The 26,556-nt window shown below is 44.1% G+C and overlaps 2 protein-coding genes across 5 annotated transcripts in view; one reads left to right on the top strand and one right to left on the bottom strand.

Moving 5' to 3' along the window:
• ARID3B (AT-rich interaction domain 3B) overlaps positions 1 to 26,556 on the top strand; it is a 115,933-nt gene that overhangs the window by 53,952 nt on the left and 35,425 nt on the right. Inside the window, exons 1-3 of one of the 3 annotated variants that reach the window (XM_059180382.1) lie at positions 6,966 to 7,122; positions 8,776 to 8,847; positions 9,656 to 10,287. In XM_059180382.1, coding sequence (XP_059036365.1) covers positions 9,733 to 10,287 — 555 coding nt within the window. In that variant the 5' untranslated portion in view covers positions 6,966 to 7,122; positions 8,776 to 8,847; positions 9,656 to 9,732. Of the gene's footprint in view, positions 1 to 6,965; positions 7,123 to 8,775; positions 8,848 to 9,655; positions 10,288 to 26,556 lie in introns of those variants that run through there. The other 2 variants (XM_059180381.1, XM_059180380.1) reach the window with 2 other exon arrangements.
• LOC131835785 (small ribosomal subunit protein eS4-like) lies at positions 1,534 to 6,816 on the bottom strand. Of its 2 annotated transcripts, none has more exons than XM_059180403.1 (2): positions 6,666 to 6,816; positions 1,534 to 2,408 (listed from the first exon to the last, which is right to left on the bottom strand). In XM_059180403.1, the coding sequence occupies exons 1-2, from the start codon at positions 6,799 to 6,801 to the stop codon at positions 1,615 to 1,617; spliced, it is 930 nt and encodes a 309-aa protein (XP_059036386.1). In that variant the 5' UTR covers positions 6,802 to 6,816; the 3' UTR covers positions 1,534 to 1,614. The 2 variants fall into 2 exon arrangements, with proteins under 2 accessions (XP_059036386.1, XP_059036387.1); XM_059180404.1 differs by having other exon boundaries at positions 1,534 to 2,413; positions 6,666 to 6,806.

Genomic DNA, 26,556 nt, shown 5'->3' with positions numbered 1-26,556 from the left:
GGGACAGATGGCTTGAAACACCTCCTGCTGCCTTTTGCTCTGACAGTCTGCGGGACCATTGAGTGTGAGAGCCATCAGAGAAATCTGGCTGGAGTTTGCAAAGACAGCTTTCAATAAACCATCAAGGAGAGTGAGACAATCTAAGGGTGAGTCAAAAGCAAGTCACTTTGGGATCAGTGAGTCACTTGTTAATTGCTTTAGAGGTTTGACTTGTTCTGTTCCTCAGTGACAGAACCATACAGTCAAGGCAGTCCATCAGGACGTTGGCCAATCCCAGAGCCACAGGCTGGAAAGGACCTTTGCAGTGAGAGTAGGTCGAAAGGGAATGTGGCAGGAGAGCAGCTACCTGCAAAAGAAGGCTGGCTACAGAAGAAGGGAGTCCCTGTTACTTTGAAGGCATTCTCCAAGCTCAACTTTGGGTCTCAGCCATTGGGTGCTGACAGTTTTCCCAGGTTGACGGGCTTGTGGAAGCTCACATGTCAGGTAACTCAAGTCATCAGACACCAAGTAACAACTGCCTAATTCAAAATATGAACAGGGCAGTAGAAGAAAGGACTGAAGCATCAGCCTGACGGGCTTACCCTCCCTGCTCCATGGGAAGGCACGCAGCACAGTGAAAAACCAGTCAGGCCGCAGGCAACATTACGGGTGCCTCCAGCTCCATGAAGAGGTCCCTTCAGGAATCTGTGGACTTGATCCACCACCTTTTATACCCCACCGGATGGTCACATTCCTTCTCTACATTTACTCGGCGAGGCTTTACACATGCTCAGAGAGGCTCCTGAGGCTATACCTTGACCTCAGGATAAGAGGAAACCCTAATCATCTGGTCACATTTTAATTTTCCATGGCATTAAAGGTTTAGTAACTGCAGGACAGTCCTTTCCTGACTTACGAGGCTAGTCAATCCTGCAAAACCTCTCATGGAACCAATGCAAGCTGAAAATGTCATCACCGGTAATTTCAATGGGAAAACATTTTTTGTTTCTTGAGTCCCCAAACTGATACTCATTCATGCTCAAACGTCAAATCTCATTGAGACAGACCCAATTACATGAATAATTAATACTGGCTATCATGAACGCAAATGGAAGCCATCTTTCTCTTAACTAGTTATGACTAAATTACATGATTATTCTATAATATGACCATTTCCCTGTTGTTTCTTAGTTTTTATGTCCTATACATGTAAGCTTAAATTTAAGACAAAACATACATACAAATGACACTCAATACTTACACAATTCAACCTTTAGTTTAAAAAAAAGAAAAAAAAATGAGCAATAGGGGCGCCCGGGTGGCTCAGTCATTAAGCATCTGCCTTAAGCTCAGGTCATGATCCCAGGGCTCTGGGATAGAGCCCCACATCGGGCTCCCTGCTCAGGAGGAAGCCTGGTTCTTCCTCTCCCACTCCCCCTGTTTATGTTACCTCTCTCGCTGTCTCTTTCTCTGTCAAATAAATAAATAAAATATTTAATAAATAAATAAATAGCAATAAAATCAGTGAAAACTACACAAATGATATTAGTTTTGTTGTTGTTGTTTTTTTTTTATTGTGCTGTATGACCTTTAATTAGGTATAAAGACTTCCAATCACGTCACCTAGGGACCATTCTACCCGCTGCTCTGTTTGGCCGCCAGTCTCTTGTCTCTCTCTTCAGCAATGGTGAGGCGGATACCCTTTCCACGGGGAAGAGAAATCCATGGTTTGTTGCCTTTGCCAATAACAAAAATGTTGGAGAGTCGGGTGGCAAAGCTGTTGCCATTGGCATCTTTCACGTGAACCACATCAAACGAACCAGGGTGTCTCTCTCTGTTGGTGATCACACCAATTCTTCCCAGGTTAGCACCCCCAGTCACCATACACAGATTACCAGTGTCAAACTTGATGAAATCAGTAATCTTTCCAGTTTCCAAATCAATCTGAATGGTGTCATTGACCTTGATGAGGGGATCAGGATAGCGGATGGTGCGAGCATCGTGAGTCACCAGATAGGGGATGCCTTTTGTCCCCACAAAAATCTTTCTCACTTTGCACAACTTGTACTTGGCCTCATCGAGTGTAATCCGATGAACAGCAAAGCGACCCTTGGTATCATAGATCAGACGGAAATTCTCTCCGGTCTTGTCAATGCTGATGACATCCATAAAACCAGCAGGGTATGTTATATCAGTTCGGACCTTGCCATCAATCTTAATAAAACACTGCATACAGATCTTCTTTACTTCATCTCCTGTTAGGGCATACTTAAGTCTGTTCCTTAAGAAAATGATGAGAGGGAGACACTCTCTCAGCTTATGGGGACCAGTAGATGGGCGAGGAGCGAACACACCCGTCAGTTTATCCAGCATCCAATGCTTTGGAGCTGCTACACGCTTCAGATGTTTCTTGGGACCACGAGCCATGGCTGCGCTAGGAACGAAAAGAGGCAAATGATATTAATTTTACTGAACAAGTTGAAATACAACGGACATGACATGTAAGATTACCCCTGCTGTAAATAAGCAAAACAGTGAGAAATCAGATGGGACAACATAAGATAACCTAGACTAGCCACGTGAAGGGGATGTATGGTGGCTCTCTTCTTTAGGTGCTAAGCAGCTCCAAGAAGTATATCCGACTAAATCCAGTCTATTAGATACAAAGAAATACCCTGGGTGTCATTTATCTTTTGCTGAAAAATTAACCCACCTCAAAATTTATTGCTTTAACTTTAGAACAATAAATATTATTTTTCACTGGTCTGTGGGTTTACTGGGGGTTTCTTTGGGTCTGGGCCAGCATAGCTGGACTTAGTCTACAGTGGCCTGGCTCACATGTCCAGGGCTTGGCAGGCTAATTGGTCTAAGGAGCCACACTCATATGTCTGGCAATGGGTTAGATGTCAGATGAGGTGTTGACATCCTTTCTCTCCTCACCCATCAGGTCAGCTGTGAGTTTTTCACAACGTGGCAGAAGAGTTCCCAGCAGCAAGAGAGAGCAAGCCACCATTTGTAAGCACTTTTTAAAGAATCTCTTTGTATCAGATTTGCTAATGTTCCATAGAACAAAGCAAGTCACATGGCCAAGCCTAGATTCAAAGGGAGGAGAGACTACATCTCTTGAGGGGAGAAGCTGGAAAATACCAAGGCTATTCTGTTCAATTCTATCATGGAAGCCAAAATAGAGAGATTGAATGATATTCCTTATAAACTGAACGGGTGATTTATCTCAGGGTTTAAACATATTTCCACTGGGGCGGGAGGAGACTTTTCTGTTTTAACGACTGAGGTCATCTAGTAAGGCTGCCATCTTGGGTCCACTACTGTACCCGAGGGAAAGAGTTAAAACCAAAGAGGAAGGCTACGGCTCTGCAGGCCACATGAAGAAATTTCAGTCTTGATCCCAAGAGCAACGGGACACCATAGAACATGTTAAGGAGAGATAAGATCACTTGGGCTATGGTGAGGATAGTAATTCTAGAAACTTTTCCGGAAAGGGGAATAGTGAGATAAGCCTTTCGTCATAGAATATGGGGTCAAGGGAAAGATTTTTTGTTTGTTTGTTTTAAAGCAAATATGGTTGAAACTAAAGCTTGATAGACTACTGATAAAATGATACAATACTGCAAGAGGTTAGAGGGAGAGCCCTGGGAACTGGGAAGGGAAACTCCAGCATGCATGAAATGTTTGGCTTACAAAAAATTATCATACAATAAAATTGACTGTATTTTGCTGTATCGTTCTCTGGGTTTCAGAAGAGTCCCATCTCCCCAAACCCTCCATTTTGCTATTTCTTTATACTCACTCCTTTACCCCTAACTACTGGCAACCACTGACTCATTCTCCATCACTACAGTGCTCATCTTCTCAAGAATGTCACTTTGAGATTAGCTTTTTTCATTCAGCAGAATGATTTTATTATTATGTTGGTATAATGCCAAGTTGTTGGGTATATCAATATTTCATTCTTTTATATTGCTGAGTAGTACCCCACTGGGGTCGGCTTCTGACAACATTCCCCAGCTGAGTATATGGCTTCACTATTCTATCAGTTATTCAGGCCAAAACCTTGGCTTCATCTTTGACTCGACTCTCTTCTTCAACCTACACATCCATCATTAAATCCTCAAGGCTGTACTTTCATAATTGACCTAGAATCTGACTTCTTAATACTTGCGCCGCTGTCATCAAGTTCAGGCCACCATCTTCCTTTGCCAGGGTAAGTGCTTCTACTCTTTCCCCTTGCCCTGCAGTCTGTTCTGCACACAACAGCTAGATTGAGCCTTTTAGAGATTTAGATCTAATCAGGCCACTCTTCTGCTCAAAACTCTCCAGTGGTTTCAGTGTTGACAATCCAGAGTTGTCACCATGGCCTAAAAGACCCACAGGATTGAGCCCCTAACTACCTCTCTGATGTCTTTTCTGTCACCATCCCCCTCACTCACTCTGTTTCAGCTCTAGGGGTCTCTTTGCTATCCCGTTAGTAAGCCAAGCATGCTCATGCCTCAGAGAATTTGAACCTGCTGTGTCCTCTGTCTGGAACACTCCCTTCGTAGATATCCACATGGCTCAGCCCATCAAATCAATTCCAGTTTCTACTTATCAGTCCCTCTCTAATATCTAAAATAGCAGCTGACACCATTGTCTAACCCCTACTCTGCTTTGTTTTTTGTCATAGCACACATATATTTTTCTGTCTCTCAACACTAGAAAAATCTTTTAGGATGAGGACTTTGTTCACTGCTTAACAAGCACCTAAACAGGTGCCCTGCTTGGCATATAGAGAGAGTTCAATGAATATTTTTTATTTAGTAAGTTATAGAAGGAAAAGACAGAATGGGAACACATGTTAATTTCTAGATCTTAGGACATTCTACATTTATTTCATTTTAATTTCAGTATAGTTATCATACAGCATTATATTAGTCTTGGGTATACAATACAGTGATTTCATAATTCTATACATCACCCAGTGCTCAAATGCACTCCTTAATCCCCATCATCTGTATCTTCCATCTCCCCACCCACCTCCCCTATGGTAACCATTAGTTTGTTCTCTATGGTTTTTGCTTTGGTTTGGTTTTTGGTTGTTTTTTTGGTTTGTTTGTTTAGATTTTATTTGACAGAGAGAGACAGTGAGAGAGGGAATACAAGCAGTGAGAAGCAGGAATCTAGGATCATGACCTGAGCAGAAGGCGGATGGTTAATGACTGAGCCACCCAGACACCTATTGTTTATTAAGTTCCACATGTGAGTGAAATCATATGGTATTTGTCTTCCTTTGCCTGACTTATTTCACATAGCATTATACTCTAATTCTATCCAAAGTGTTGCAAATGGCAAGATTTCATTCTTTTTTATGGTTAAATAATATCCATTGTGTATATATCACATCTTCTTTATACATTCTCCATTGATGGACACTCAGGCTATTTTTATAATAATCTGGCTATTGTAAATAATGCTGCAACAAATATAGGGGTGCATGTATTCTTTTTATTTAGTGTTTCTGTATTTGGGCAGTATAGGGCATTCTGATTTTTCTGTTACTTATTCAGTAAGATAATCAGGGGAAGGTGTATGGGAACTGTAGGGCTACAGATTTGCAGAGACAGTGAAAAGCAAGTTAACTAGAAAAATACTGCAATGAAATTTCCAGGCATTGTTCAGAGCCCATTTAAGGTTGAAATTAATAATTTAGTGATGCCAGTCTGTTCAGCAAGACAATTTTCTACAACAAGATACAGGCATGGAGAAGCATGTTGGTCCATCTAGGGGGGGAAACTTAGGTGGGGAAAAGAGTGGTGGGCAGGCTTAGGAGTAAGAGTAGGATTGTAATGGAATACCATCGTATTTAAAATGCATTAAGAGGGGAAGTGAAGGACGCCTGGATGGCTCAGTTGGTTAAGCAACTGCCTTCGCTCAGGTCATGATCCTGGAGTCTCCCGATCGAGTCCCACTTCAGGCTCCCTGACTTTCTCCTCGGTCATGCTGTCTCACTCTCTCAAGTAAATTAAAAAAAAAAAAAAAATTAAAAAGGAGGGGGTAGTGAAGAATGTGGACTAATGGGGGCTTTCAACGGATTAGAAGTACTTCTAAGCCTTTGAAAGTCCCCATTAATTAAAGTTTTAAAAAAGTTAAGTTCTTGAACAGTCAAGCTGAAAGGACATCAGGCTGTAACTGGGCAGAAGGATGTTCCAATTAGTAATCTGTGACGCGATAACGTTTCTGGTGACAAGGTCCAGGTTTTTATTTAAATTTGGGAGGCTGATGTAAGGGTCGCTAGAGATGAGGCCCAGACGGTAACCCGGCAGTTTGACTAAAATGATCAAGGAGGAAGCTAGAGGGGATAAAAGTAAGACAAGTAGCTGGACGAAGCAAGACGATCTGGAAGAGGCGGTTAAACAGGTGGCAAAATCTTAAAAGCGTTGGAGAAGCAAGGGTTTTTACAAGAGGTGGCCGCATTCGGTACATAGCTCCCCGACCTCCTGAACCTGAGGAGTGAGAATACTAATTCTCCAAGGGATGAAGTACCCTCGAGGGACAGCCAGGTCTCCGTCGGAGAAGTTCAGAGAAAACTGATCTGGAAGCGGGAATCTCGGAGAAAGAGCGATATGAGAGCAGTGAACTGGGAAGGGGACCGAAGCAGAAGAAAACACGGACACGCCTCGTCCCTAATTTACCTTCCTCCCAACCGGACGCTGCGCCACACCAAACCCGGCAACTAGAAAACAGGCTAAGAGTGGACGCCGACCGGCTCTTTCCAACTCCGCGCGGAAGTCCTCGCACCGGAACGCCGCGATGTCCGCGCTTTCCCATTGGCGGAAACTTCCGCCAGCGTCAGTCCGCTTCCGCCAACGACTCGATCAGGCGGGGCCGTCCCTCGAAGTCACTTCCGTTTGACCCCGCCCCTCGGTCCCTTTTTGGCCGCTTCCGGCCTTAGGCCCCGCCCCCTGTCCAATGTGGCCCCGCCCCCACCCCGCCCCGGGCTCACGGCTCCGGCCCCGCGGCGCCGCTTCCGGTGCGGGCCCCGCCCCGGCTGTGGCCCCCGGCTGCGGAGGAGTCCGAGACGTGGCTGCTGCGCCGGGGCCTGAGTAGTCGCCGCCACCCCCACGGGCGGATCCGGAGTGCCCTGCACAGGTAAGCCCCGTGGGGCCCGGCTCCCCCGTCGCGCGGGAGCGGGGGCTGTAGCAGGTGGAGGGGCCGGAGGGGAGGGGAGGCAGGTGTGTGGGGGGGAGACGCGAAGGCGCGGGCTGGCAGAGCACGGGGCCCGCGGAGGAAAAGTGAGAGCTCTGGGAGGAGAGCCGAAGCGCCCTGCAACCCTTAGGGTGACTTGAGATAAAGAGATGGGAAGAGTGAGGGCCCCCGGGAACTGAGAGGGCGAGGGTAGGTGGGGTTGGGGCGATCGAAGAAGAGCCAGCGGATTGGCTGGGAGGGCTTGATAGAGGTAAAAGTGATAGGGCTGGACTGGGGGGGGGGGGGGCTAAAGAAGGCGGCGGTGGGGGGGGGGGGGCTGGCGTAACCGGGAAGGAGGTATGGGGCCTCAAGGGGACCGGGGCCAGAGGGATCCCGGAGCGAAGGTAGCGGGAATGGAAGGGGAGGCCGGGCTCAAAGCTTCAAGGAGCCCGTTGCGCCGGGCAGGGTGGTCCGAGAACTTTAGGGGAAATGGGGGAGGGGGCCGCGTGAAGGGATGAAGTGGTTTAGATTTCTGAGACACAAGTTTTCGAACCGTAGGCAAGTGGCATTGTTGTTTGGATCTTTCGGCTTAGGGACGGCGTAGATGGGCTCTTTTGGGGGAGGGTGTGTGTATTGAGTTGTGGAACTGAGTCATCTCAATCTTACTAAAGAGGCAGTGAGACGCCTCCCCCTCTGCTGGGGACAGCACACTGAGAAGATGGTGCCACTGGACAAGAAGCAGTTGTTCAAAGACTGGCAGGACTCAGTTGAAAAATGATTCCTCTTGTGATTGATTGCTTGTAATGATTATAAGGAAAATTAAAATGACCGCTGAATTATTTGCTTTATTCTATTTTTAATTTTTTTTACGCTAATTGTTTCTATCCTAAATGAATACTTTTGCCAGCTGGATTTAATGTGGGTGTAAATCTTTTCATGTTACACTATAAAAAGGGCTAAAGCAGAATGAAAGCAGTGCGACAGGCATAACTCACACTTTCTCAAGTGCCAAGAGAGGAAGTAAAGGCAGTAAGAGGCAAATTGGAATTTGAATCTTTCACAGATTCCAAAAGGCAAAAGCAGTGCTTCTCAGATGAACAGACAATGAGAATTTTTATCTTTACTTTTTGCCTAGCATTAAAAATTGCACCTTTTCTCCCTACCCATTAAAAGATTAGTAAATGCAAGCGGTTTTTATTGTTGGGGATGTGATTCCTTCCCCGTGAACTTTTGAAGATGCTGAAGACATGTAGTGTTTTTAATCTTTATACTTAGTTCTAAAACAGTGAAACAATGCAAATATCAAGTCTCGACCTGTGCAGTGGAGCTTCTTTCAGGTGATGACAACATGGCACGCCATGTTGCAAGTCCTGTTCACCTAAAATTTGCCCATGCATAGTAATCCATTCAGTTATGGAGACTTGCTGAGGAAACATAACTCAAGTAAGATTTGTTGGGGCTGGAGCCCTGGAGAGGAGGAAGGGAAAGGAGGAGCTAGAGTGGAAAGAGGGTGTGAAAGGGGGCTGTGTTTGGAGACTGATTGGTATAAGAATGCTGATAAACCTGCCCCCAGAATACTTTTGGCCTGAAAGCCTTTTCTGTTTGCGTTTGTCCTAGAATATCATAGTAGAAGTGAATCAGAAGGAAAAGGGCTGTGAAGAGATTTACTTGGCTGTTTATGAAAAAGAGGTATTAGCTTGTTGTTTAGACAATATTGATATCTGTTTCAGTTTAATTAACTTTAAAATCTCCAGAGGAATCCCCCCCCCCCGTTTGTTTTTTGAGTGACCACTGCAATTTGAAACTCTTGCCTCCTTGCATGTTTCTTTCATGTTGTTGAAATTGGATTCTTTTTGAGGCCGTAATGTACAGTTAGCGGGGCTCAGCCTACTTGAAAAGCAGGCCGGCAATTCGATCTGGGAAAATCTGAAAAGTTTAAACCTAAGAGCAGTTTGCTGTGTTCTGCTTTTGTAAGAGCGAACTCATTCTGTCTGCCTGAGAGCTCTGTGTCTAGCTAGGACGGTACTTTCTTTCTCTGATGGGCCTGGGAACATAAGCCTCATTCTCTCTTTTGTAGGCAGGCTCTTCTTTCCTTCATTATTGTGATTTTTCATATTCACAACCTTTGTGCAGTGCAAACCTGGTTGCCTTTTCAGTAATAAAGAGGCCAGCGTTTGATAATGTCAAGATCAGGACACAGAGGTTCACAGGCTAGATGCCATCAGGATGTACTGATTTTTAAACCCACAGCTGTCCACCATTGTTGAGACTCATCCCACATTTCCTCTCTTAAATCCTGTTCTTCACACTGTTCCCTACCACTCCCCCTCCCTGCCCCCCCCCTTCCTCCTCCTAGAACCTGGGCTTTAGAAGCATATATTTAGTGTTCAGAACCCCAACCCTTTACCAGAAAAAAGAAAGTCTTTTAATACCTGTTTTACTATTGTTTTTTTCCCCCTTGTTTCTTCTTCTTTGTGGTTTCTGTTAATCACTTAAGGTTTAGACCCAGTGTGCCGGCCGGGCTGTCCCCAGCTTCAGAGCCATGCCAGTCGGCGGCTGAAGCTTGAGGCAGCGATGGAGCCCCTGGCACGACAGAAGCAGCCGCGGCAGCCACCGCCACAGCAGGCCCCACAACTGGCGCCTCTGCAGATGGATGCCAGAGAGAAACAGGGACAGCAGATGAGAGAAGCCCCATTCTTGTATGCCCAGAAGCTCGTCGCACAGCAGACTCTCCTTTCTGCGCCCCCCGGGAGGCCATCTGGCAGCCCTACCCTGGGCCCCCTGGCCAGAGGGCCACCGGCCGCTGCCGTGGCCCGAGTTTTTGAACAGAGCAACGTGAACTCCGAGCCTGAGGAGGAGGAGGGAGGTCTGGAAGATGAGGATGGGGATGATGAAGTTGCAGAGGTGGCTGAGAAAGAGGCCCAGGCCGCGTCCAAGTATTTCCATGTGCAAAAAGTGGCTCGCCAGGACCCCAGAGCAGTGCCTGGATCTGGTCTGCTTCCAGCACCAGCACTCCCACTGCGTGGCCAGCAAGCTAAAGAAGACCATACCAAAGATGCTTCCAAGGCCCCACCTTCAGTCTCCACAGCTGGGCAGCCGAGCTGGAATCTGGATGAGCAGCTCAAGCAGGTCAGTCTTCATGGTGCAGGGGGTCATTTGTTCTTCCTAAAGGCTGGGCGAGAAGAGTCCTGCCAGGGCCAGCTTCTCTGCCAGTCCGCACCTTCTCACCCCACCTCTGTGACCCGACAGCCTAGCCATGAATAGACTTTGAATTTCTTTTCTCATACTTGTTTTCTTGATTACAGCACTGAAATGTGCAGGTTACTAGTCCTAATATAGATTGTTTCAAATGGGATGTGAAAGAATGTCAGTACAGTCTTTTTTTTTTTTTTTTAAAGGAAGGATGAGGTTGCAACAGTGTTATGCGGGATATCTAAAAATGCAATGTGTGACTCTAATTACAGTTCTTTTAGTGAAAGAACAATCTTGCCTAAGACTGTTCCTTAGCTCCAGGCTAAACCAGGATCATGCTCTTTAAGGACAGTTTTGTTGTTTTGCAGTTACATATAGCTGACAAGAAGTGCTTGCGTTGTGTATATTTTCCAACAAAGAACATTACAGACATTTCACTTCACCCTTACACCATCCCCTTTGAAAGAGGAAGGGGTAGGGGCGCCTGGGTGGCTCAGTGGGTTAAAGCCTCTGCCTTTAAGAGAGAAACAGGGACAGCAGGTCATGATCCCAGGGTCCTGGGATTGAGCCCTGCATCAGGCGCTCTGCTCGGCAGGGAGCCGGCTTCCCCCTCTCCCTCTGCTTGCCTCTCTGGCTACTTGTGATCTCTCTGTGTCAAATGAATAAATAAAATCTTTAAAAGAAAAAAAAAGAAGAAGAAAGAGGAAGGGGTAGACCTCAAAATTCCCAGCTTAACCAAGGCCAGCTTAATTGGTTTTCAAACATAGGTGAGCATCACAGTCCTCCCGAGAGCTTTAAAAAATACAGATTCTAAGGTCTTAAAGAATTATATTGGGGTGGAGCCTAAGGAATCTGTGTTCTTAACCAGGCCTTTGGTTTCTAATTGCTCTTTCCCTTTCTGACCTGCTGTGCAGTTTTTCCTCACCCAGAGAGCCGGGAGTGCTGCTGATGGGTTGTTCCAGGTTAAGTGACTCATTGATGCTGAGACAGGGAGCTCATGACAAAGCTGGTAGTACCTGGATACTTCCTATAAATACAGGCTCTTCAGTGGCCCAGTGGTGCTCTTTGGAAATCCGTTGTGAAGAGCTGTGGGTTTTCACAGGGCGACTGAGAAGTCATCTAAGAAAGGTCCTTTGGAGCCTGAAAAATCAGCGTCTTTGTAGAAAGGAGCCCTGTGTAGTTGATCAGAGTTTTAGCGCAGTGGTATTTGCAGTGGATTCCAGAGCTTGCAAAGTGGGGTTCAGTTCCCATCTCTTCCAGTTATTACCCTTGTGATCTTTCCGGAGGGCTGTCAGTCTCTCTGAGCATGAGTCTTTCATCCCTGAAGTGAAAATGATGAAGTGTTCCTCTCCCAGGGATGGTGAGTGGTCTGACTGAGCTAATGTGTGGTCGGTCTTCGTGCTCCCTGTGCTCCTCTCTGCTCAGAGCACCATCCTCTGCTGCAGCCCCACAGATGGGACGGGCTGGGCTCAGAAGCAGGCAGAAGATGCTGAAGTGCCCTGGGGTTTTCCCTCGGCTCGCCCCGCGGTAGTGGCTGGGCTGGGACTTGGATCGGAGAGTCCCAGCTTCCACGACAGCAGCAGCCTGGCCGCCAGCCCAGACCCGCCTCCTGGCTGATTGCTTTAGTTTAGCAAAACATCTGTGAGTTGCCTGCAGCCCCCGCGCTGCCTTGTGGCTGGCAGAGTTCCATGCCGGCCGCTGAGTCAGCTCATAGTGGGATCCCGCCCTGACAGCACTGGGAAAGTTCAGGCCCGAGGCGGCTGGGCTGCCCCCGCCTTGGCAGCTGGCCAGCCTCTGCGTGTGTGCGGTCGTTCCTAGAAAGTGCAGCCGCGTGCGAGGAACAAGTGGAGCTCCAGAGCCTGTCTGTCTTCAGGAAGTGCAGCAGGTGTTGAGGTCAAGCCATTAGAGCTTTGAAAAAAGAGACTCTTCAGAAGCGGCGTGTGCACACACACTCGAGTGCACAGTGGCAGGCACCCAGCGCCGGGTTCTGGGCGAGTCGGCCCCATGACTACACAGCTCAGTGCTCAGGCGCTGGCTGCTGGTTTCTGAAACCCTTTGAGTTCATTTTAAGTTTCTGAGGTGTACCCACTAATTATAGACTGCCTGGCAGAACACCTGCCAGAATGTTTTATAAACACCAGCAGAGCTGAGACCGAATCTCACACCCTAAATTCCCCTTTGCCTTGGATTTGGAGATCGAGAACTGGGTTAGGGGGTCATTGGGTAATGGTGACTTTGAAATCTCTGATGCGCCCCTCCTTTTCCTTTTGAATTTAGTTTTACAAAATCGCTTTGGCCTATGCGCACCTCCTTTGTCTAATCCCATCTTTAAAGCAGTAAATAAAGGGCTCCTAGGTGGCTCAGTCGGTTAAGCATCTGCCTTGGACTCAGGTCATGATCCCAGGGTCCGGGGATCCAGCCCCATATCAGTCTGCCTCTCCCCTTCTTCTCCCTTCCCCGTGCTGGTGCTCTCCTGTGTTCTCTGCTCTCTCACACTCTCAGTGAATGAGTAAAATCTTCAAAAAAAAAAAAAAAGGAGCAAACAATATGCTTAGGGATTTTAAAAAAACCTTTTTTTAAAGTTGTGTGTATGAAGTGGGGCTGAAAAAATATCCCTGGAGAGAGCCTGTAGAAACCATTACAGACCATGAAACTAGCTTTTGTATTGTTGACAGTCTTTTGTTTCTTATGCAGTTAACTTGTAGAGAGCAGAAATGGAGTATTCCTTGCTCCAGCAACAGTTACAACGATCTTCTGCAGGTAATACAAAATGATCTCACTGTCAGTGTGTTGCGGTGTCCATTTTGTTTTTTTATATAACAGACTTTTACAGAAGCTTCTTTGGGCCAGGCCTGAGCCCCATGGACTAAGGAACTCACAGTCTAAGTAGCAGCCGTGTGGAAACCTTAAGGGGCATTGGGTCTCATTGGGTCTTGGGTTGCAGTAATTTCACTCTATCCTGAGTCAGATGAAGCCCAGATGCCCAGCCCTAGCTATGCTGCAGATACTTTCTTTTTTCCTTTTTTTAAAAGATATGTATTTGTTTATTTGAGAGAGAGAGAAGGAGCATGAGCTGGGGGGAGAGGGAGAAGCAAACTCCCCTCTGAGCAGGGAGCCCAATGCAGGGCTTGATCCTAAGACCCCAGGATCACAACCTGAGCCAAAGGCAGATGCTTAACCCACTGAGCCACCTAGGCAGCCTATGCTGCAGATATTTTAAAATAAGTTTTTGTTTCAGACATTCATATATCAAAGTAAAACATTAATTTTGTCTACAGCATAGCTAACATAGCTTGGTCAACTAATAGGAATTCTCAATATTTTGTAAGACTTGGGCAGGGTGTGGGTGCAGGTCAGCAGGCATCTGCCAACCAAAAAGCAAAATTTAAAAAGCTTAAGGACTCTACAGATTACCTTTTGTTTTGTAATCCCTTTCTTAGAACATGTGAAGTCAAAGTAATTTTATGGATTCTCTTTAAAGAAACTCTTAGAAAATAATTGCTTCTTAAGGCCCGGATCGTTAAGACAGAGTATAGTGTTCTCTGACACCAGAGTGATGGGAAGATGGATAATGCCATCGAGCCAGGCATTCTAAAGCCCATCAGATTTCGATGGGCAGAGTAAATAATTGTAAAACAAGGCAACAGACAAAGAACTGAGTGTCCTTTCTCTCGAGGGAGATCAGTAGAGCCCTGTCAGCATACAACCAAGTGGGGGGTTGTTGCTGGCCTGTTAGGGGTGGTTTTCTGTCCTCCTGGGAAGAGGATAGTTCAGGCAATACAGGCTTTGTCTGTCTTGAGCCTTTTAGTGGAGCCAGCTTTCTAGAAGGGTGTAGACTCCCTCCCGGAGAATGGAAAGATGAGCAATAGCTTGATAGGCATGGGAGAGCCAAAGTGTGTATGTTTGATTTTTTGCATACTTGGGTGTCTCCTCGGTCACTGAGTGTGGGAAGGAGGAAGGATGGCTGACTGCTTGGCCTCTGGAATCTATTAGCAAGAGTTTCTCTAAGTAGTAAGGTGCCGTTTCTTGGGGCTAGTCCAACTTTTCTTGGTTCATATTCCATGTCTTTGGAACATTTGTTGCTTTTTGTAAAGATTGTGTGAACTATTGCCTGAATAAAAATAAAGTCATAAACTTTCCTCAGTTTCTTTGTAGGTCTGTCTTGCATGTCCTTAGCTTCTATGGTGGAATCGAATCAGTGGTTCTGAGTTGAGGTTGATCTCCCCACCCTCCCAGCTACCCACCCTGCTCCCAGCTGTTGTTTGGCAGTGTCAGGAGACATGTTTGCTTGTTGAGACTGTGGTGGGGGAGATACGCTACTGGCGTGTAGTGAGTAGAGGATCTACTGGTAAACATCCTGTCCCACACAGGACAGGCCCCCACAACAAAAGAATTACCTGATCCAAAATGTCAGTAGTGCCGTGTTGAGAAAGCCAGCTGTACATTGTGTAATTAGAAAAAGAACATATGCCATCCTTTCATCAGACACTGCCCTAGACTCTGTTCCTTTGTATTTCAGTCTTGGTCACTGAAGACTTTGGCAACCTTGAGTTTTCGTCACATCTGCTTTCAATATCTGTGAACTCAATATCTTGAGTTCATGTCTTTCCCCATAGTCACCTGGGTGACCAGTCTGTCACTTAGGAGAGGATTGGGACCTAGAACTTGTGCTCTCTCATTTGGCTCAACCAATGGTGCTTCCAGCATAGCATTCCACGATGTCTAAGATGTCTGTGGTGATTTGTGACATAGCTTGGTTGCCCTTTTAGACATTAACCCCAAAAAGTTAAGGCATAAATCCTCAGCAAATGTGTTAATTAGTAACAGATTTAATTATTAAATCAACATTGGTTTTGGAGCCAGAAGATGTGGATTTAGATCCTAGCTCCACTGTCTGCTCGCTATAGTACTCAGGACAGGTGTCCTGACCTGGCACTCTGAACCTGTACTTGCATGTATCTCAGAGGATGGAAATCATAGTCTCCCACTGTGCTCAGGGAGCAACTGTAAAGTTGTTACCAAGGTGGAGGAAGAGTACAAGTATGAAACATCTTTGTAAATTTATACCATCATACAAAGGCTGAGTCAGATTGGCGTTAATGCTGAAATACTTTTTGAAGTGGTAATTCTTCAGTCTTTACTACTTTTGTAGGTAAGATGCTCCATAAATCCTAGACACTGCTCTGAAACAGTTCCTCTTCAAGTTTCGCAGAGCTGTGACCAAACTCTCTTATTTCCAGAATTCTCTGAAACATTTCAGGATTATGTGAGCTGAAACCACTGCCTTTTTTTTTTAAGTCAACACTTTAAAAGCTGCTTCTTTCCACGTTAAAATAGGGCTATGTGCTTGTTTCTTCTTTAGGTAGAACTAAGCTTTATTTACAATGAATTCTTTTTTTTTTTTTTTATAAAGATTTTATTATTTATTTGAGAGAGAGAGAGAGGACATGAGCAGGAAGAGGAGCAGAGCTCCTCCCCACTGGAGCCCGATGTGGGGCTGGATGCCAGGACCCCAAGGTCACAACCTGAGCTAAAGGCAGATGCTTAACCAACTGAGCCACCAGGCGCCCCGAATTTACATTGGATTCCTATAAATACATGGTCTTGACTTAACTGAGGTCCTTACCCTTCTTACCAAACATGATCCCACCACACACATCTGAGATCCCATCCCCCTCCTAATTTTCAGGGACTTGCTCCATCAGAGAAAGGCCTATTTCCCTGATTCTTCAGACCCACTGGCTTCTGAAGCTCCACCTTCATACATGTTCTGCTGTCTCCCACATTTTTAATGTTTTTTTTAAAGGTTTTATTTATTTGAGAGAGAGAATGAGAGACAGAGAGCATGAAAGGTGGGGGAGGATCAGAGGGAGAAGCAGACTCCCTGCTGATCAGAGAGCCCGGTGTGGGACTCCATCCCAGGACCCCAGGATCATGACCTGAGCCACCAAGATGCCCTGTCTCCCACATTTAAAAACAACAACAACAACAACAAAAAGACTCCTTTAATCCATAAATCTGTTTGGGTCATTTGTTACAAGGGAATTAGGAGTCATTTTTTAAGAAACTTTCCCTGGTGGACACATCTCCTTCCGGGTTAGTTCCCGTTGTTCCCCCAGCGGAGCCTCTCAGAGGCACTGTCTGCACTCTCTACCGCCACTTTGTCACCTCCAGCTCGCTCCTCAGCTCACTTCAGTCTAGACTCTGACTCTTACATGTTCCTGACGTTCCTCTTGGTGAGGCCTCCCAGTGACCACCATGTGGCCGAGCCCCGCCTACCCTCACCTCACTTGATTTCTCAGGGGTATTGAATACAGTAGACCCCTCTCCTTGAAACATTCTCTTCCTTTGCTTTCTGTACCCCCTCCGTTGCCTTATTTTCCTTTCTCTGTCTCTTCTGTCTGACCACTAGAACCCCAAGTTTTTTAGGGTTTAGTCTCCAACTGTCTTCTCTTTATCTCCCTCCCCGGGCAATTCTGTTCAGTCTCACGGTTTTAAATACTATCCACAAGGCTTTCGCTCCAGTATGCATTGTTCGAGCCCGCTCAGATATTTTACTGGCATCTCAAGTTTAACACATACAAACCTAAACTCCCTTACAATTACTTCCTCCTTTATTTCTCCATCTCTGTAAAGGACATTTCTGTCCATTTAGTGGTTCATACCAGAAGCCTTAGAGTTAACTGTCTCTCATACCACCTACTCTATCACTCCATCTGGTGGTATCCAGTCTTCACCAGGTCTTATCATTTCCCCCATTTTTTTTTTAATTTTTAAAAAAAGATTTTACTTATTTATTTAACAGAGATCACAAGTAGGCAGAGAGGCAGGCAGAGAGAGAGAGGAGGAAGAGAGAGAGAGAGCCTGAGCAGAGAGCCTGATGTGGGGCTCCATCCCGGGACCCTGGGAACATGTCCTGAGCCGAAGGCAGAGGCTTTAACCCACTGAGCCACCCAGGCACCCCCTTTTCCCCCATTTAAGTGTCTAGAATTCTGCCCCATCTCTCCTCCACTGTCATCTACCTAAACCAAGCTACCTACCTCCTGCTGGCGCTATCAACAAGTGTCTGTGTCTTCCCTCCCCCATTCTAATCCATTCTCTACACAGTAGCTAGAATGATCTTCTAAAACACAAATCAGATATGTCACTCCTTTAATGCCATCCAAGTATGATGTCAGTTGCTCTGATTGTAAAAGTCAAAATCTGCAAAATCTGATCCCTTCCTGTTTGTCAGCCTTATTTTTGCAAACATCCTCACCTATCACTGTACCCTGTACTACGCCAGCCACCCTGGCCCTTTCACATGTTGGTCCTGCCTAGAACACCACTCTAGGCTAACTCTGTCCCGCCTTCGGTTCTCCCCGGAAACATCACAAACATCACTCCCTCAGTGCCACTGCCTTCACCTTTAGTGCAGATGAGGTTATATCCTGTCAATGAACATTATCCTTTTATATTTGTGTGATTGTTTGGTTTGGTATCTGATTCCTGTACTAGATCGTAAACTCTAAGAGAACAGGGACCCTTCTGCCTTGCTTATCATGTATTCTGGTGCCCAGCAGAGTGATGGCAGGTGGTATTTGTGTCTTCCACTGTCTTTTACTTTCCCCTGTTTTTGTTTCTGTCATTTAACGCAAATGGCATCATTTCATTTTTTAAAGCAGTCTTAGATTCACAGCAAAACTGATCGATTTCCCACACCACCCCTGCCCCAACCTATGCGTGGACTCCCCCATTATCAAAAGCCCCCACTAGTGGGGTCCATCTGTTGCAATCGATGAACCTGCACTGACACATCATTATCACCCAAAGTCTATAGTTTATCTTAGGGTTCACTCTTGGTGTTGTATGTTCTGTGGGTTTTGACAAACGTGTAGTGCCATATATCCACCATTGTAGGATCGTACAGAGTAGTCTCACTGCCCTAAAAATCCTCTGTGCTCCACCTCTTCATCTCACCTTCCCCTTCAACCTCTGGCAACCCCTGACATTTTTTTTTCTTTTTATTGTCTCCATAGTTTTACCTTCTTCAGAATACCATATAGTTAGAATCATGTAGTATATAGCCTTTTCAGATTGGCTTCTTTCACTTAATAATATACATTTAAGATTCCTCCATGTCATTTCATGGCTTGGTAGCTCATTTCTTTTTAGCTTTGAATAATTTTCCATTATTATACCACAGGTTTTTTTTTTTGTTTTTTTTTTTTAAGATTTTATTTATTTATTTGACAGAAAGAAATTACAAGTACACTGAGAGGCAGGCAGAGAGAGAGAGAGAGAGAAGGAAGCAGGCTCCCTGCTGAGCAGAGAGCCCGATGCGGGACTTGATCCCAGGACCCTGAGATCATGACCTGAGCCGAAGGCAGCGGCTTAACCCACTGAGCCACCCAGGCGCCCCTATACCACAGTTTTTTTATCTGTTCACCTACTGAAGGGCATTTTCGTTGCTTTGGGAATATGAATAAACCTGCTATAAAAATCTGGGTACAGGTTTTTCAGCTCATTTGGGTGAATACCAAGGAACACAACTGCTGGATTATGTTAAGAGTATGATTAGTGTTATAGGAAGCTGCTAAACTGTCTTCCAAAGTGGCTGTACCATTTTGCATTCCCACCAACAATGAGTTAGTGTTCCACATCCTTGCCAGCATTTGGTGGTAGTGGTAGTAATGTTTGGTATTCCGGCCTTTTTTTTTTAAATTGAAATTATCATTGAGATAATTATAGATTCACTTGCTGTTATTTTTTTTAAAAGATTTTATTTATTTTACAGAGAGAGATCACAAGTAGGCAGAGAGGCAGGCAGAGAGAGAGAGAAGAGGAAGCAGACTCCCTGCTGAGCAGAGAGCCCGATGCGGGACCCGATCCCAGGACCCCAAAATCATGACCTGAGCCGAAGGCAGTGGCTCAACCCACTGAGCCACCCAGGCACCCTCACTTGCTGTTATAAAGAGAATAATTCAGAGAGGTCCCCATACACTTTGCCCAGTTTTCCCCAATGGTAACTTTTATTTATTCTTATTTTGGTTTTTTTTAGATTTTATTTATTTGACAAAGAGAGCACATGAGCAGGGGGGAGGGGCAGAAGGAGAGGGAGAAACAGACTCCCCTGCTGAGGGGGGAGGGAGCCTGACTCAGGGCTTCATCCCAGAACCTTGAGACCATGACCTGGGCCAAAGTGTCAGACACTTAACTGACTGAGCCACCCAGGTGCCTCCAGTGGTAACATTTTATAAAACTATAATATCACAACCTGGAGATCGGTGTCATTATCTACTGATCCTGTTTAAATTTTCCAAACTTTACTTGTATATTTAGTTGTATGTTTAATATATCTTCTGAAATTCTTGTTACTTAATAAATGCATTAGAAGCTGTAGCTTTCTCTCAAGGTCACACTTTTGCTGGACACCACAAATATTGGTATGTAACTTTTCATTGGTTAGTACTAAACATTTCATTATTTTAGTTGTCATTGCTTCTTTAATCCATGGATTATTCAGAATGTTTCTTAATTGCCAGATATGTGGGTTTTTAAAATATATTCATTTATAGCTTTATAATTAACCTCTAACCATTGTGGTTAGAGAGCTGGTATGATAATAATTTCCTGGAATTCGTTAAGATGTCCTTTGTGTTGGCTTTATATATGATGAGTTTCTATAAATTCTCCATGTGTGCTTGGAAAGAATTAAATTTTCCTTTTGATAGATGTGGGGTTTGTGTATCTGTCTGTTGGATCAAGCGTATTATTAGCTGTATTAATCAAATCTTCCTTATCCTTACAAAGTTTTGTTTGTGTAATCAGTTTCAAAGAGAGCTGAATTAAAGTATTCCAAGGTAGGATTGGCTTTCTTTTGATGAGTGTTAGTACTTTTTTTTTCTTATACATTCCACTCTTTATATCTTAAAATCACAAATAAAAGACTTACAATCTTTGCCTTTTTATTAAATTAATTTAATCCATGTAGTTAATTAGGATTGGTGGTACATGTGGGTCTATTTCTGCCTTCTGGCTCTGGATTTTCAGTTTGACTGAGGGTTCTCTTTGCTTCTTGTTTTGTCCTCTCCTGTCTTTTGTTCATTTGATTGAGGTTTTTTTGTTTTGTTTTGTTTTTTAATTCAGCCTTTGTCTCCTCTGCTGGTTTAGAAGTTACATTTCTGTTTCTGTTCTTTTCTTGGTTACATTTAGATTTTTACCTTGCATTCTTGACTTTCAAACAATAGTAGGACTGTAGAGATTCTAGTTTTAACTTCTGCTCCACTCCCATCTTCCAGTCTGTTGTGGCCAGTATTTTAGTTCCAGTTTGTTCTAACCCCTCCCCCAAATTAGTTTTTTCCCCTAATACTAATGGCAAGTCTTTAGACTTCTCAACAGGTGTATCTGGTTTTTTTGTTTGTTTGTTTGTTTCTTTCTTTTTTCTCTCCATGACTTCCTACAGCCCACTCTCTCCTTTTAGGCTTGGTCTTTATACTTTTTTACAAACTCTTTTAGCAGAGATTTATATACAGTAAACTTTAGTCTTGGTATGTCTGAAGAAAGTTTTTAAAATTATATCTTTATTTTTCTTTATTTTTGTATAATTGATCATAGCTTTTAATTCTAGATTGACACTGATTTTCTTTTTCTTTTCTCTTTTTTTTAAAGATTTTATTTATTTATTTGACAGATAGAGATCACAAGCAGGCAGAAAGGCAGGCAGAGAGAGAGGGAGAAGCAGGCTCCCTGCCAAGCAGAGAGCCCAATGTGGGGCTCCATCCCAGGACCCTGAGATCATGACCTGAGCCGAAGGCAGAGGCTTAACCCACTGAACCACCCAGGCGCCCCTTCTTTTCTCTCTCTCTCTCTCTTTTTTTTTTTTTTTAAGATTTTATTTATTCATTTGAGAGAGAATGAGCGAGAGAGAGCATGAGAGAGGAGAAGGTCAGAGGGAGAAGCAGACTCCCCAAGGAGCTGAGAGCCCTATGTGGGTCTTGATCCCCGAAGTCAGGGATCATGACCTGAGCCGAAGGCAGTCACTCAACCAAGTGAGCCACCCAGGTGCCCTTCTTTTCTCTTTTTTAAGTAGGATCCATATCCAGTGTGGAGCCCAACACAGGACTTGAACTCAAAACAGAGTCAGATGCCCAACTTACTGAGCCACGCAGGCACACCCCCTCCCCGCTTTTTTTTTACGTGGACTCTGATTTTTCTTAACATTTTGATGATGTGATTTCATCTCTCCTAGCTGCTCTTTTGCTGTTGTTAAGTCTGTTGTCTAATTGTCACTTTTATGAATGCTTTTTCTCTCTTGTGACTTTTAAGATTTTCCTTTTTGACTCTTGTTATTTTGCACTTGCACTTCTGTATTCTAGGTTTGGACTTACTTTTATTTGTTCCAGTTGGGCCTTGTTCTGCTTGTTCAACCTGACCTGAGTCTTTTTTTTTTCTTTGGCTCCTCTTTTTCTTTTTTCTTTCCCCCTGACCCTCTCATTCATTCTTCTCTGTATCTTTTATAGCCTTATCTCTCTCTGTCATCCCCCTGCATTCTGGAATATTTTCACATTCCATTTCCCAATCTTGAATTCTCTCTTCTGCTCTGTCTCCCCTGCTCAATAACTTAAAAAATTGTTTATCTTAATATTGTGTTTAATTTCTGTACTTTTTTTTTTAAACTTTTTAAAAATCTGCCTGTTTTTACCAATTGGTATTCCTTCCTTTAAGGTCTTTGAACATCTTTAACTTTTTAAAAACTATACTACGGAACTGTTAGAACTTTTTATTATGGACATCTGTAGCGTACAAAAGAGAGGATGGTAACGAGCTGCCTGTGTCCTTTACTCAGCTTTCAACAATTACCAACATTCTGCCATTCTTTAAACATGCTTATGTTAGAGATGCTTTTAGACGATTCTCTTATCATTCTTGGAGTGCAGGTTCATGTCATGTTACTCTCCCATGTGGTGGTTTATTACCTCTTGTGGTGTTTTTGTTTTTCCAGCATAAGCTCATTTTGAGTTGGGATTTGGTTCCATGGGAGTCCCATGTGCTAGATTATGGAAGCATTCCTAAGGGGAGTTTTGTCTGCTCCTCCACGGGGGCCCTGCAAGTTTAGCTGGTTGTCATCGTTTTGGAGTGTTATGAATTTGGAGTCTCCGTCTGTGCCTGGTGAGAACCTGGGCTTCTGTCTCTCACGGACCCTGTTTTTCCATGAGGGCCATGACAAACAGCCAAGTTCCTTATTTTTCCAGGCCAGAGGGCAGTTTTTAAAGCCCCAGTTAATGGGAGATGGAAGTGTAGTTCTTCTGGCCCTGACTTTATGCATTTATCTCAGTGCTGGGTCCTGGCATGCAGGGCACCTGCAGCCTGGACGCCTCCCTCTTGGGATTAAATCCACCATCCTCAGGCCTCAGATGTTAAGAACCGTATCCAGGTCCTTCTCCCTTGAGTCCTACAGCTTTGGCACCTGCTCACCGATGGTTAATTCCTTCTTGTTTCTAGCCCTGAGGACTCTGCTTTCTGTCTTGGTTTTAAGCTTAGCTATATGTGTAAGGAGTGTGGAGTGCTGGATTTTTTTTTTTTTTTTAAGATTTTATTTATTTATCTGACAGAGATCACAAATAGGCAGAGAGGCAGGCAGAGAGAGAGGGGGAAGCAGGCTCCCCGCTGAGCAGAGAGCCCGATGTGGGGCTCGATCCCAAGACCCTGCGATCATGACCCCATCCGAAGGCAGAGGCTTACCCCACTGAGCCACCCAGGCGCCCCTGCTGGATTTTTTCTAGCATTTCTGAATGAGGTTTTCTTTGGAGAGGGAAGGGAGCAGTGGACTTCATATCAGCCTGTCCTCGGTCATGGTTTTGTTTGCTGGGTTTTTTTTGTTTTTTATTTTTTTTTAATATTTTATTTATTTATTTGACAGAGATCACAAGTAGGCAGAGAGGCAGGCAAAGAGAGAGAGATTGGGAAGCAGGCTTCCCGCTGAGCAGAGAGCCCAATGCGGGGCTCGAGCCCAGGATCCCAGGATCACGACCTGAGCCAAAGGCAGAGGCTTTAACCCACTGAGCCACCCAGGCGTCCCAACTCCTGTTTTTGATTTTTTTTTTTAAGATTTTATTTATTTATTTGACAGACAGAGATCACAAGTAGGCAGAGAGGCAGACAGAGAGAGGAGGAAGCAGGCTCCCTGCTGAGCAGAGAGCCTGTCTCAGGGCTCTATCCCAGGACCCCCGGGATCTTGACCTGAGCCACAGGCAGAGGCTTTAACCGACTGAGCCACCCAGGCGCCCCCTGTTTTTTATTTTAATAGCTTAGGCTTTTGACCTCTTGTGTGCCATGTACTTGCCTTATTTCCCTGAGTTGTGTGAGGCACGCCCTGATATTATCACCCTTTATGTGTTTATTTTACAGATGAGGAAAGAACTGTCTTCCTTATGATCTCAGAGTTGGGAAGCTGGGCTATTAACCCAGGGGGTCTGACTTCAGCCGCCAGGCTTTGCCACCTCCTGTGTTCCCTGTCGCTCCATTCCAGATAGAGCAGGGCAAGGATAATCTTTTTTTTAATACTCACATTACTCTAAAAGTAACTTTGATTTCTTTTTTCTCATTGTCAGAGTAATTCAGACTTATTTTAGGAAACACGAAAAATAAAAACATTTGTAAAAGAGAAAATATAATCACCATAACCACGTAACTTAGATGTAACTGTAAATATTTTCTTGTGCAGTTGACCCTTGAGCAACATGGGTTTGAACTGGTTGGGTCCGTTGATATGTGTATTTTTCCCCGAAAAAAAAAGTACAGTACTGCAGATATGTTTTCTCTTCCTGTGATTTTCTTAAATAACTATTTTTTAGTTCAGTTTTCTGTAAAAATACAGCATATTATATATATATACACATACACACACACACACACACACATAATATGTGTTAATTGTATGTTATCAGTAAGACTTCTTGTCAACAGTAGGCTATTGGTAGTTAAGCTTTTTGGGAATCAAAAGTTACACTGAGATTCTGCACTGTATGCGAGGTCAGCACTCCTCATTCCTAATCCTGGTGTTGTTCAGGGGTCAACTGTATTTCCTTTGCGTTAAAAAAAAAAAAAATGCCTGTAGGAGCACCTGGGTGGCTCAGTTGGTTGAGCATCAGAGCCTTGGTTTCAGCTTGAGTCATGATCTCAGGTCCTTGGATCAAACCCCAGCTCAGGGCTCTGAACTCAGCAGGAAGTCTGCTTGAGATTCTCTCTGTCCTGCCCCTCTCCCGCAGGCCCTCCTCACAGTGCGTGTTTGCACTCTCTCTCAAATAGATATATAAATCTTTTTTAAAAATGCCTGTGATTTAAAAAAAAAAATGCCTGTGATTTTATGCCCAACTTTTGTCACCTAGTAGACCATGAGTAATTTTTATCATTAAAATATATTGTAAAGAATTATTTTAAATGTTCAATATTTTTAAAACATATTACAGAAGTTAAATTAACTTCAATAATTTTAGAAATATAGAAATGTATAAAGTAAAGACCTGACTTCCAGTTGGTCATTGTTGTTAACACTTGGTACTCTGTGTCTTTTCAGAACTTTCTTCTTTACAAATGCATTTTGCTTGTTTTTAACAAAAATAGGAACTCTACATGTTATTCTGTAAGGTACTGTTTTACTCAGTATTATGGCTGTCTTTCCCTGTGTGTTCATAATGAGCTACATACTAATATTTTTATAAGCATTTATCTCAGAATTATATAAGTAATATGAATAGATGCTCAGGAAAATTAAAGCCACATAGGAAGACACAGAATAAAAATTCCTAGTTTAAAAAAATACAGTGTCCTGGGGCACCTGGGTGGCTCAGTCGGTTAAGCTTCTGCCTTCAGCTCAGGTCATGATCTCAGGGTCCTCATCGGGCTCCCTGCTCAGCAGAGAGCCTGCTTCTCCCTTTCCCTCTCCCTCTGCCTGCTGCTTCCCTACTTGTACTCTCTCTCTCTCTGTCAAAAAAATAAATAAAATCTTTAAATACATGTATATACACACACTCATATATATGTATATATTGTTCTGTTGCATACTCTGCTCTCTTCCATCCCACCCCACCCTGTCTGGCAGGAGGCTAACCTTTCTGGCTAGCCAGCCATTTGGCATGAATCAGCCTGTAGGGCTTTTCCTATATGTTTACTTACTTAACTGTATAGTTGCAGAATGTGTTAGGGAAGAGAGAGAGTGTGTGTTTGTGTGTGGTGTGTGTTTAGTATAAATTAAACTATCTTTGTAAATGCTGTGTAACCCTCTACACTGTGTCTGCATTTCTGTGGTAGGTGAGATTATCCTAGAGATTGTGTTTGTTGTATCAGAGGGTATATGTATATTATATTATCTTTTCCTGTTTGCCTTTTTATTTGTTCTTGTCTTATCCTGCTTGTGGCCTTTTTTTTCCCTTTCTTTTTTTTAATTATAAAAACTACATGAGATTACCCTCCTAACAAAACTTTAAGTGTGCAGCACACATTAACTATAAACAATGTTGTCCAGAAGATCTCTAGAACTTTTTCAACTTGCATGATGGAAGCTTAAACCCTTTGAACAGCCACTCTTCATCTCCCTTCCCTGCCAGACCACAGTGACCACCATCCCCCTTTCTGCTTTGGTGAGTTTGACTATTTTAGTTACGTTATGTAAGTGGAATCATGCAGTATCTGTCCTTCTGTGACTGGCTTAGTTCACTTTCATTACATTTAACTTTTTATTGAGAGATTTACATTATTTAACATAATGCTCTCCAGGTTCATCCATGTTACCACATCTTATCCTGTAGGATTTTCTTCTTTTTAGTGACTCAGTAGTAGTCTGCAACTGAGTAGAGTTGACACACAGTGTTACATTAGTTTCGGGTGTACAACAGAGTGATTGCACAAGTCTCCACTTTATGCTGTGCGCACAGCAAGTGTAGCTCCCGTTGGTCACTATGCAACACTGTTACAATATCATCCACTAGCTTCTCCCTACTACACCTTTTATCCCCATGATTTACTCATTCCATAACTAGAAACCTTTCTTCCCCTCACCCCTTCACCCATTTTGCCCAACCTCCTATCTCCCACCCCTCTTGCAAAATCAGTTCATTCTTCTCAGTTCACTCATTGATGGGTCTGTTTCTGCTTTTTCTTTGTTTCTTTTGTGTATGCATTTGTTTTTTAGATTCCACATATAAGTGAAATCGTATGGGTCTTGTC

This window comes from Mustela lutreola, chromosome 7 (assembly GCF_030435805.1).
Source record: "Mustela lutreola isolate mMusLut2 chromosome 7, mMusLut2.pri, whole genome shotgun sequence".
Lineage (NCBI taxonomy): Eukaryota > Metazoa > Chordata > Mammalia > Carnivora > Mustelidae > Mustela > Mustela lutreola.
Note: the sequence above shows the minus strand (reverse complement) of the source record. Positions and strands in the feature narration are given on the sequence as shown.

Excerpts from the sequence above, each read along its gene's own strand:
- LOC131835785 (XM_059180403.1), bottom strand. The coding sequence starts at position 6,801 with ATGGGAAAGCGCGGACATCGCGGCGTTCCGGTGCGAGGACTTCCGCGC. Across the intron at positions 2,409-6,665 it reads AGCGTCCGGTTGGGAGGAAG|CCATGGCTCGTGGTCCCAAG; the intron begins GTAAATTAGGGA and ends TTCCTAGCGCAG.